This window comes from Xenopus tropicalis, chromosome 1, assembly GCF_000004195.4.
Source record: "Xenopus tropicalis strain Nigerian chromosome 1, UCB_Xtro_10.0, whole genome shotgun sequence".
NCBI lineage: Eukaryota > Metazoa > Chordata > Amphibia > Anura > Pipidae > Xenopus > Xenopus tropicalis.
This window is the reverse complement of record NC_030677.2, coordinates 104,783,091-104,796,329: the sequence shown is the minus strand read 5'-3', so window position 1 is coordinate 104,796,329 and position 13,239 is coordinate 104,783,091. Positions and strand designations below refer to the sequence as shown.

The 13,239-nt window shown below is 35.9% G+C and overlaps 1 protein-coding gene across 1 annotated transcript; it reads right to left on the bottom strand.

The window, feature by feature from the left end:
- Positions 1–8,306: 8,306 nt before the first annotated feature.
- crygdl.9 (crystallin gamma D like gene 9) lies at positions 8,307–11,849 on the bottom strand. The gene is made up of 3 exons (NM_001126580.1): positions 11,837–11,849; positions 9,347–9,589; positions 8,307–8,651 (listed from the first exon to the last, which is right to left on the bottom strand). Exons 1-3 carry the CDS (start codon positions 11,843–11,845, stop codon positions 8,376–8,378), a joined length of 528 nt encoding a protein of 175 aa, NP_001120052.1. The 5' UTR covers positions 11,846–11,849; the 3' UTR covers positions 8,307–8,375.
- Positions 11,850–13,239: the final 1,390 nt, after the last annotated feature.

Below are 13,239 nucleotides of genomic sequence, written 5' to 3'. Positions count from 1 at the left end.
TGTATTGTTATCGAATAGTAATGAAGAATTATTACGTAATTTAAAACAATTAATGTTACAACAGACCAAGAGTTGGTGGAGTATGAACTTTTTCGAACAATATTTACAACAAAATCTCATCCCCAGAGGTTTGAGGGTACACACTTATCCTTCGTTTGAATTGTCTAATCGCGATTTAAAGGAGAAGTGGGAAGAAACTTTAACCACTTGTTCCTTCAAACTAATGGGTATTTTAATTGCAAACGACAGAGACAACTTAGATAAATTGGAAACAAAGATAGAGGAAATTCAAAAGGAAATCGAAATTACTAAAATTGAAGTACAAAAAGGGTATGAAAAAATAATATCGGAGATCGATAAATATGAATCAATTATTGTAGAACGAAAAAAAAGGAAATTATATAGAGATCAACGTGATTTTGACTCAGGCATAGTTTATACCTGGCCACACAAAGGGTTCAGCTCCCCTAGGAAACAAGAGAAAGATCTAGATACATCAGATACAGACACAGAAATACCACCTAATAAAAGAGAGAGATCTAAAAGGAATTTTTTAGAAACAGGCAATCGGCCAAACAGATCTCAAATAAGGAGAAATACAGGAGGGTATACGCTTCCGCCCACTCGAAACGCAAAACTAGGAGGGGACAGAGAAAGATACGTACTGAGACCCCAAGAGAGACGGGACTACAGTCCCAGCCACAGGAAGTATCAATGGAGGACATAGAGAATAAGGCATTACAAGTAATTAATTTATCCAAACATATTCTAACAGATAGTCATTTATCTATCTTAACTAAAGGCCTATCTTTCTGCCCCACACCCCGACATGACCACTTCGAACTAGAAAAAGACTTAAACCTGTTTTGTCGAAAGGTTTTACTCAAAAAGCATTTCCACAAACAAGAAAACGACATACAATTAGACAAGGAAGCAAAAACATTGTCCATTTTGAACAGTTTGCTCCAAGAAAATGAAACTTCACTAGCTACTCATTCAGAGGAAATTACATTAAAGAAAAAATCAGACTTCACTCCCAGTTATGGAATTAGTCAACATGTCTCTGTGTTTAAAGACATGGTTTCTGAGGCCTTTATAAATCTGCAGTCCAAACATCATCCAGATAATCTTACCAAATCAGAGAGAGAAGCCCTAAAAGATATTAGATCGTGGGAGGATGTACAGATAAAGCCTTCAGACAAGGGAGGGAACATTGTTATTTGGGCAAATGAATTATACATCCTAGAAGCCAAACGACAATTACAATCACAAGCATATACGAAATTATTCTCGAATCCAAGTGATATTTATATGCATAATTATAATCGAATAATAGAAGAAGCCTTTAAAGATTTGCTTATTTCCAATCAAGAAAAAACCTTTTTGACGGTCAATTCCCCTAGAACTGCCACATTTTATTTACTACCTAAAATACACAAAAATAGTAAGAAACCTCCAGGCCGACCTATTGTATCAGGGAACGGCAACCTTACTGAGAATGCCAGTAAATTTATAGACCAACAATTAAGGAAATATGTAACTATATTACCATCATATGTTAAAGACACCACAGAGGTTTTGGCCAAATTGGAGGGAATTCATGTCATAAAAGATACATGGCTGGTGACCCTGGATGTCGAAACGTTATACACTTCTATAAAACACCAGGATGGCATTGAGGCAGTAAAATACTTTTTGGACACCGATAGCACAATAGATCAAGATAAGGGGCATTTTCTAATAAAATTATTAAAATTCATTCTACAGCACAATTATTTTATTTTCAACAATAGTTTTTACCTACAGGTACAGGGAACAGCGATGGGCACGGCCTGCGCTCCAACATATGCCAACTTATTCCTAGGCAAATGGGAACTTGATCATGTATTTTCGGATGATTTGAGTTTTTTCACAAGCTACATCCCTCTGTGGATTCGTTACATCGATGACATTTTTCTCTTATGGGAGGGACCTTTGGATTTATTGAATGATTTTTTTGAAATAATCAATAGTAACTCTCTTAATATAAAACTAACAAAAACGATGTCACAAAAATCGGTTGCGTTTCTGGATCTTAATATAGCGATAGATGATCATTTAAACATCACGACAGACCTCTATAGAAAAGATACAGCTACAAATACAACCTTGCACTATAGAAGTTTTCACAAAGAGACAGTAAAAAAGTCTCTACCAGTAGGGGAATTTTTACGTCTTAGACGAAATTGCACGACATACGAAACCTTCTCTTTACGAGCAAAACAATTGAAAGAGAGATTAAAAAACAGGGGTTATCCAAACAAAATATTAAAACAAGCCTACCACAGGGCAGTCATCACAGATCGACATCAGTTATTAAAAACAAAGAGTGTAGAAACAACTGATGATAACCAAATAAGATTTGTGACTACATTTGGACCTCAAACACCTGAACTACAAAAAATTGTTCAATCCTTCTGGCCCATTGCACTTCAGGATCCAGTGTTGAAAAAAATCTTACCTAAAAAAATATCCTTCTGCTTCAGAAGGTGTCAGAATTTGAGAGATCAACTAACTAGAAGTCACTTTCAGAACAGAAAAAGACAACCTCCAATTAAAGGCACATACAAATGTGGCAACTGCATTTCCTGTAATTTGGTAAAAACTCAAAACAAATTTAAAGATCGCTTTGAACATGTGCATTATGTGAATGACTATATAAATTGTAAGACTACAAATGTAATCTATTGTTTAGAATGCCCCTGCAATAAAAGATATGTAGGGATGACAACCCAACCTCTAAACAAGAGAATACAGAAACACGTTAGCACTATTAATAACGCAGAAATGGATCAGACGAATAATAAGACTCTAAGCACAGTAGCCAGTCATTTTCTTAAGTTTCATAAAGCAAATCCCAGTCAACTAAAGTTCTGGGCTATCGAACATGCAATGTTAGGGATACGTGGGGGTAATGTCACTGAATATTTGCTCAAAAAAGAAAGTAAATGGATTTATCTTTTGAATTCTCTTTCTCCGGAAGGTTTAAATGAAAACAATGATTTTAGCACATTTCTACGAACTTAGGAAGTAATTTAGTTTGGATTATCAGTCTCTCCCACAAATTAATTAAGGTTGCAATATATTATATCACTCTCTGCTCTTGCACCATATATCATGAATTTAAATCTTATTATTTAATTTTATTTTTATCGATATAACTGTAGCACATCACTTATCCTTTTTTCTCCACATAGCACCTTACGTCTCAAGAATTCTCGATCTATTAAAATCATCACTTTTGTGTATAATTTGTAACATTCACAGATAGGATCTCAGATTATAACTAGATCAAAATATAATTTTTAGATAATTCTTTTCGTCGTAATTTTCACCAACTATTATGAATCCATGCATTTCACGAGCACATGTTAGCTCACTCACAAATTCACCCACTAACTAATTTGTAGTATTAAGTTAACATGCACTTGGCACATCACTAGTTTAATTTTTCCACCATGAGTAGAGATAAATAGACTGATAATATCCAACATGGTACAATTTAGCATTGAAAATCATTCATTTATATAAAGACAATATTACCACTATTTTGGTTTGATGATTAATAAAAATGAATAGTACATGTTTATAAAATGAACTTTATTACATATACAATAAAATATAAATACATGAGCAAGAAATAATACATGATTAATAAACATCGATATTTATTGAACGTTTTAAGTCTCTTATTATATCAACATATAGATATAAGCAGAATTCATTGTAGGAATCGGTCTAACGATTTTATTCATTTTATCCACTTAACAATAAAGCAACACAGTTAAAACAATAGACAGTAAATGTAAGGGGGCCGGGCTAATACGAAAACAATGACGTCTAAAAAGTTTGAGCAATTTGATTGGATGTAAGGGGTTTAAAACTACCTCTATGGAAACGACCGGAATTTCGCCTTGATAAAGCTCTTAGCGAAACGCGCGTCGGCGTTGTTGACCTTGTGTTTGTTAGATTTCAGTGCCGAGATGAAATGGATGAGATTATGGCCGCAAAAATGATCAGGGACATGTTAATGTTGAAAGCACCAATTTATGGTTGCTAGGGAAAGATAAGGTTTACCGCTCGACCTTCTCTAGTACCTTAACAATAGTATACAAATAGGTGCATGTTGGATTTAGCCCTGCTGTTATGTTGACTGTAAGGTGGGGGCTACGGTGAGATATATAGACAGGGGATAATTATAAGACCTCTAGTTAATTATTTTAGAGATACCCTGGAGTTACCGAAATCACGGGGAGCTTGCTATTGTAATTGATTGCCGCTAAATTGAATAAGGCTTTTCTATAGCCTGTTTTATGGCTTCTGAAGTGGAGCCAAAGTACTCTCCTGCTCTCGTGTATGATTGTATTCCAACAGGTAAATATGCTGCTCCTTACCACTGCCGGCATTATGTGTGAAACGACCCCGGCGGGGGTATAGATGTATACTCTGTATACTAAAAACAGATACGCTTAACACAAACGGCGGGCATATATATATTAACAGTGTTTAAGATAGGCGCGGAGTGCACACCTGCAGTTGAATATTAGCACGATTGTATTTCAGCAGGCAGGTGTGGTGCTCTTTAGAACTGCCGATATTGATCGCGACCCGACCCCGGTGGGGGTATATGTGCACACACCCCGTATGAGTAGAAACGCATAATAGAAACACGGGGTTGATGACTATTACCACTGATCTGCAGGCCCATCTTTGAATGGGAGCGGATGGGGACCTGCTTTAGTAGTGGGGGCAAGAATGAATAGGTGGTTTCTGACACTATTACTGCTCCTAATACAGATTTGCCAGACCAGTGGGCAAAATTAAAAACTACATGGTTCTTACCTGATAGGATATATCTTTGCGCCCATAATACTTACCTCCGTGTTTGATCCATATTTTGGTTGTTTGGTATGTAGACATTGTAATCTACAAGTTAGTTCATCGGCATTGGGCATTAGACGCAGCTCCTAACAGGGGATTTAGAGTATTAAGTCTGACCCCTTGTGGAAAATATATGTAAGTGCGGGCCATTTCAGCAGCTCGCATAGTAGCTAAATTCGGATACAACAAATTGCTACTTTGTTTCGGCTCTTATATTATGACAACTTGACTTCAGAGTGGGTCATATAGTGTCTAACTTTAGATACATCAAATTGCCACTTAGTCCTGGTCTTTGTTACACACGAACCCGTTACTGTTAGTGGATTTTGTAGCTGCACTGAACCCAAAGAGGCTATTGCTATTGTAATTTAAATCTAACAAGCATAAGGTCATTGTGATCTTAACCTTTTCCCTTTCTTTCCTTGTATGTGATTTTAAATCAATTTTTAAAGTGAGTTTAATAAACATAATTAATTTTTAATCGATATTACTGGTGTGCCAGTGTTTTCTCCTTCTTTTCTTGTGCCTAGAACAAGATATACTTTAATAGTACACCCTTACACTGTGCACCCTAACTTAAATACTGTAGTGCGAGGTTCCTACTACTTAATATGAGTTAGCTTGCAGACTAACCATTATTTTTTTTTACTGTGGGTTTACACTATATAATACAAATACTGCTAAATTCAGTGCAAAGAGAATACTGGTTGGCATTGTTTTATAATATCTATCTGTGCATTTTATGGCAAAACGCATCAAGTTTTTCTGTTAGTCTCTAATTATTATCTTAGCCTTCAATTGTTGGCCTTTTTTAGCTGACCATACCTTGAATGATATCAGCCAACACCCAAGCACTGGTAGCTTCTAGAAGGGGGATTATACCATATATACTAGATGAGGGAAGAATATGGAAGGTTGCTAAATACAAAGCATATTATACAAGGCAGCACATTATTGTATGTTTTTGTAAGACCACCAGCTTTAGGCTAACCAATTTCCTAGTGTAACCCACCAGCCTCTGTGGCTACTGGATCCCCACACTTGCACAGCATATAGGCACATAGCTGCTGATGAAAGGACTTGAGGCATAAGATGACATGCTCTGGGCTTTCCAGCTTTTTATTAAGGTGGATTGAACTTGGCTGGAGCCCGGTAAAACAGACAGGGAGACACATTACCTCTTTTATGTACACCAAAAGGCCGCCAGCCCACCTGTTCCATAGATCTTAATGTGCCTAGCTAAAATAACAGGAACTGTGATTGTATAGTGGTTACAAAATTTACGTAAAACAAAGGGATATATTTCCCATGCTGTGTAAAAAGTGGAGTGAAGCATTACCGGTGATGTTGCCCAGGACAACCAATCAGCAATTAGATTTCAACAGTTAGAAAATCAAAGCAAAGCATCTGATTGGCTGATATGAGCAACATCACCGGTAATGTTTTACTCCACTTTTTACACAGCATGATAAATATACCCCAAAGTGTACAAAAATGTATATAGCATACCGGTAAAACAGCAGGCTGCCAACCAACCTATATTACAATAGGCAGTAATTACTAAATAACCCCGGAAAAATATTACAGGCTTTTTATAACCTTTATAGTATACAGTATAGGGTAAAAAACATCAGTAAATGAAATGTGATGAAAAACTCATAATCAGGTAACTAATCATAAGTGCTGCTAAGGATGTCCAGATTTCTCATACAGCGGCCATCTTGGGATGCAACGTGCGCCATGAAGGGCTTCACTATATGCTTGCGCAAATCTGCAGTGTAAACTCAGTAATGTCGCTGTACAATGCAGTTATGTTAGTAACATACATACAACATACTGCAGAGGAGACATTAACTCTTAGAACAGAATATGATACTTTTTCATAAACAGAATAGTAACAAAGTAGCGATGATCACATCTGCGGAAAAATTCACAAAACTGCAAAAAATGTGCGCCCACGCCCCTTTTGATGTGGCCAGGCCTTTTTTTTGTGACCGCAAAATTTTTTGTGGTGAAAATTTGCAAAGCAATTGCCAAATGGTCAAATGCAGAATTTCGCTGTGAATTCATGCCTGCCGAAAACATTTGCTCATCACTATATCAGAGCTCTTACTTCTACCATAAATCTTAATGCACTGGGGAGGGACCAGATCATTTGTCAGGGTTTACAAAGGGGTTTAAAGAGAGTCGGGGACACTGGTAAATATTATCACATGATTTGGTCTATGATATCAAACAATGAGGTTTAATTTCTGTCATAACCTGTTTTGGTCTCAATAAACAGTAACATTAAAAAGTTTTCATTGCAAATCCTGGTAAGCATGTAGGTACAGCCTTTAGCAAACCAGAAATATGCACTAGCTCTGTGGAATGAGAATGCTATTAACTATAATGCTATAAAGGTTTATTGATGCAATTCTATAGGGCTGTAAAGTTTTTGTGAAGAAGATTTCAAATCCAATGTTTGCACAAATTTTGCACTCAACACCTGCAAAAGTGGGGAGATTTTGCTAGTATCTTAAAAAAATTACAAGAGCTCATTAATTAAAAGAGGTTAAAACGAATTATCCAATAAACAGGCACAAAACAACATATTTTAGCCCACATGTTGATTTACATGTATATACAATATACTCTGCACCAGTACAGTGCAGTACAATCAGATAATCTGCTAGTTTGTACAAAATAATTTTTGGGGTCACCTTAGATGAGATGAATGAAACTATTTAAAGAAAATAACAGCTGCCAACGGACATAACAAACATTTTTGCTACTGGTAAAAATAAACTACCCTTAGTGGGGGCGGAGCGTGTTTGTGTGCAATATGGTAGCCTTAATATATAGTGAAATAGAAAATTCTTTGCCAGACCCCAATGAATAAATTTTATTTGACAAAAGAGCTACCATTATCCGTAGAAGCTGATCATTACTCCCTTTATATCAATTATCAATATATCAGTTATTTCACTTTAACACCCACTATCTATATTTCTATCTTTTTTTTACCAATCTTTTCCCCTTTGTTGTGCGTTTCTTTACAGTTTTACCATTTTTTTCTTTGATTTCTCCCTGTATTAACCTCATTTGACATTTTTTCTTTTAGCTCTGTCCATTCCATCTCCTCCTCTTTAGTTCTCCTATATAGATGTTCTTTTCTTCTCTGTGAGATTCTTTCCTTTGTGTGCTCCTTTCTCATCTGCTTACCAGTTTTCAACCCTGTCTGATTCTTATGATCTGCACCATTGTGACTGGTTAATAAATAGTAGTTCAGGTTTGCAACTTTGCAGCCTGGTTGAACCTTGTTCTTGTATGTCCTTATACTTGATGTCATCTTTTTGCGAAAATAAAGTTAGAAAGTATAACTAATAAGTGAATAAAACATCAAGTTTGAATTTTAGAATTAGCATGTTTTATTGAAATGTAAACATATTTGCATTCATATATTTACTAATAATTTAAAACATGTGATGGATTCTTCTGAATGATCCAATTCTGGCGCTTGAGGATCCCCAGTCACTGTATCTCTTGTATTCTCCAGGTCTCAGGTAGTACTGACGCCCCCTGTAGTTGGGTTCCTCATAGAACATCCAGTGGCCATCAAACACATTGCAGGAGTGAATGTCGTTGAAACGGAATCGATCATAAGTATTGGGGCAGTCATCAAAGAACTCCATCATCTGCCCTTGGTAGTCTCCTTTCTCATAGATTCTCATTTTGTATTGGCCATGGTGCTGTAAAAAATTGAAAAAAAAAAAATAACGATTTTAGACATGTGTGAAACAAAAGGAAATTCTTGCATTTCTTGATTAATTTAATACTCTGTGAAAAATATATGAACTAAATAGTGTCTCTAATTCCATTCTATAGTCTCTGCATTTGAATGCTCGCTTCCATAATGAGTGCTAGTCCCCTGGTTTCAGTCAAAGACATCTAATTTATTAATCACAATGGTTATTAAAAATCAAAAGAAAATAGCTTCAAAGTTAGGCTAGTATTGTGCTCAGCCTTGATACACAGCATTGCATTAGTGAAGAAATCTGTCTTTCCTTTTATTACTCTCATTTCAGTATGTAGAATAAACTCTATATCCCAGGTCTATATGGGATGTTATTCTAAAGTTTCATTGTATCATTATAATAATACTAGATTTACATTTTTAAATAATCATTTTAATAAGAATATGGCAAAGTCAATATGCCAATTATTAGCTGTCAAATGTCAAAATTCACCCAATGGTAATTTCTTGCAACAATTCCAATACCACTGCATAAAAGATTTTACATGGACATGAACTAAAAAAACATATTAACAATATACCTGGGACATGAACCTTTGCCCTGAAAGCATGCATTACACATGCACTATCTGTGTCTTCTACTTGCACCCAAGCCAAGAATGGTTTGAACATAATAATAAAAATACTTACTTGAGGAATAAAGCGACAGGACCTGATATATTCATTGAAGCCCATCCATCTCTGAAAGTCTGGGTATTCTCCTTTCCAGAGGTAATACTGGTTTCCCCTGTAACTGGGGTTCTCATAGAGGATCCAGTTACCACCCTCTACCCTAATGGAGTTGCAGCGATTGAAGTATGTGGACAGGTCAGAACAGTCTGAGCCGCACTCATAGCAGCGGCCTTGGAAGTTCCTGTCCTCGTAGAAGATGATCTAAAGGATACAATTACAGTTAAAATATTAATATTTATATACAGATATGGGACCTGTTAACTAAAATGCTCAGGACCTGGGGTTTCTGGATATGGGATTTTTCTATAATCATTTAAACATTACAGTTACCCAATATAATTGTTTTGCATCCAATATTATTTATATCTTATTTTGGATCAATAACAGGGTTATTGTATTATTATTATATTATTATATGTATTATTATTACAGAGAAAAAGGAAAGAAGTTTTAAAAATTTGAATTATTGGATCAAAATGGAGTCCGGATAACAGACCCTATACCTTTAGCTATATATATATATATATATATATATATACAGTCCAGTTTATGGGCACTGACGGCGATCCCCAGTGGGTCGAAATGAGTTGATTTGGAGAATCAATAAAGAATTTCTATATAAATCTACATGCCGTGAGTGCCTTCTATGGAGCGTATGTATATATATATATATATATATCAGTCAAATGAATTGTATTGAACATGTATTTTTTAGACCAGCACGGTCTGAAAAATACATTTTATATATACAGGTATGGGATCCCTTTTCCGGAAACCCATTATCGAGAAAGTTCTGAATTACGGAAAGGCCATCACCCATAGTCTCCATTATAGTTCAAATTTTTACAAATCATTTCCTTTTTCTCTGTAATAATAAAACAGTACATTGTACTTGATCCCAACTAAAATGTGATTAATCCTTATTGGAGGCAATACAAGCCTATTGGTTTTATTCAATATTTAAAAGATGGAGTTAAGTTAATTTATGGAGATCAAAATTATGGAAAGATCCCTTATCCGTAAAACCCAGGTCCCAAGCATTCTGGATAACAGGTCCTATACCTGTATATATATATACTGTGTATATATATACATTACATGTGAAAATATAACTCTTTATGGTAAAATAATTTAGAGAATTTAAGATATGTAAACACATTTACCATGCTTAGTCAGAGGGTAGTCTTGAAGTAGATTAAAAGGGGTAATTTGTAATTGGTCTTCATTTTTTAGTTTTTATGGTTTTCTAGTTATTTGGCTTTTTGTTCAGCAGCCCTCCAGTTAGGTATTTCAGCAAGTATCTGGTTACTAGGGTTTTATTTACCATAGCAACCAGGCAGTTATTGAAAACGGAGATGGGAACATGTTCAGAAGAGGACCTACATAGAAAAATATCCTTTTACCTACCTACCTACATAATAAGTATCAATAGCAATAAAATTGTAGCCTTACAGAGCATTAGTCTTTGGCTGCCGGGTCAGTGACCCCCCATTTGAAAGCTGGAAAGAGTCAGAAGAGGAAGGCAAATAATTCAAAGTTGCTAGGAACAGGCCATTCTATAACATACTAAAAGTTAACTTAACAGTGAACCACCCCTTTAACAGCCATTTCTACAGTTATCATTCTTCAATTGCGTCAGTTTTATTCCTTTAAAATATACTACTGGTTACACTTGGATAATATTCCTAAAACACAAAGTTTTACATTTTGGTAAATATTTCTACATTGAATTAATTTGAACATTGAATAAATAAAAGCAAACTGAAAAACAAAACCACATAAAGTTTTAAAAAACCTTTGTGGGAGAAAGGTAGACCCATAGCACTATCTCACTGTCACGGGAAAAATATCACATTATACAGGTATAGGATCCCTTATCCGGAAACCTGATATCCAGAAAGGCCATCTCCCATAGACTCCATTATAAGCAAATAATTCTAATTTTTAAAAATGATTTCCTTTTTCTCTGTAATAATAAAACAGTACCTTGTACTTGATCCCAACTAAGATATAATTAATCCTTATTGGAGGCAAAACAATCCCATTGGGTTTAAATGATGTTTCAATTATTTTTTAGTAGACTTAAGGTATGGAGATCCAAATTACGGAAAGATCCCTTAACCCGGAAAGCCCCAGGTCCCGAGCATTCTAGATAACCTAGATGTCCTATACCTGTATAAAAGATTCTGGAATACAGCGACTTACATAATACCAACAGCTGTCTTGCTCCTTGTTGCGCTATATTCCCTTGCTATCATCCCATTTAATAAGAGCAGTGTTACTGCTGGTTAAGTATACAGTACTGGTTAAGCACTGTATGTTCGGTGCTTGTAACACAGCTGGTAGCTCTGATCTGTTTAGCAGTCAGAGGTTGAAATAAAAGTTTTAACATCTGTAATACTGGTCATGATTCAAAACAACAAGGTATTTCAAAATTGTTTAACTTACCTTTCCCATTCTGAAAGGATGGAAGTTTCAGTGAAGTTAAAGACTGGGAAGCTGCAGCCTTTATATACTGTATGTCTGGAATTGCTGCTGTCTGCATACACTGCGCTTCATTTTTTTGTTTAGTAATGAGAAATCAAACCCCTTTTGTCTGGTATTGTCTTGTGTAGAGTGTGTTGTGCTGTGACAGTGGTTTTTTATTCTGCAGATTTTAGCACTGCCAGTTCATCTATTATCTCATGTCAGAGAATGTTCCATTAAAAACCTCTAGCTAAAGAAATCTATGGAGAACAAATGGTTTGCTGCTTTAAGAACAATTAACATTTCCATTTATATTGTTATATACACACATAGGGGGAGACTTACTAATCCACAAATCCGAATCCCGAAAGGGAAAAAATCGTATTGGAACAGAAAATTTTGCGACTTTTTCGTCGCCGTCGCCATTTTTTCGTATTTGTCGCGACTTTTTCGTCACCGCCACGACTTTATCGTATTTTGCACGACTATTTCGTCGCCGTCACGATTTTTTCGTATTGAGTGGTTGTAAACGGCGGAAAAACCAATCCAATTGTGACGAAAAAGTAGCGGAAAATATACAACAAAGTCACGACGGCGACTAAAAAGTCACAGAACATACAAAATCGTTGCGACAGCGACGAAAAAGTCGCAAAAATACTGATCATTACAAAAAAACGCATTCGGACGCCTTCGGACCGTTCGTGGATTAGTAAATCTGCCCCCTAGAGATTAATATGTATAGAATCAAATTGTTAGATGTTTCCAATCACTTCAAACATTAGCCAGCAGGTTACTGCATGCTGCGGTTAGTGATCTTGACAGCATTTTAAGTGTCAGCAGGGGCGGGCCAAGCCTTGCACCTGTACCTCCCCTCCCTTGCATGTGTGCGTGCTTGGGCGTGCATGCAAAGTTCCTTCATGGGGGGGGCAATGACAAAGGGACACAAACTAGGGGTAGGTAGGAGAGGTACCTTCCTGGCGCCCCCAATCGTTGCACCCTAGGCTGCTGCCTCTTCTGCCTACCCTTAGTTCTGGCCCTGAGTGTTACTACAGTTTAAAATAACTTTCAGTATGCTATTGACAATTCTATTCAAATATTATGGAAATTAGGATTCATTTTTAATTTTTGTTGTTTTTGTGTTTCACTTTTGTTTTCTGTTCTCCAGTTTGGAATTTCTATGCCTAAGTGGTTGCTACAGTTCAAAAGTCAAAAAGGCCTCTACAGAAGGAAAAGTAATACAAATGTATGTGACAAAAAAAAAGAAAAAGTAATACAAAGTAAACATGACAATAAAAACAGTCAAATCAACTTTTTGTTTGTCAAGGTCTGTCACCCCACCAATAACATTAACATTAAATTCCAAGATAAAAGGTAAAAAAAAGCAT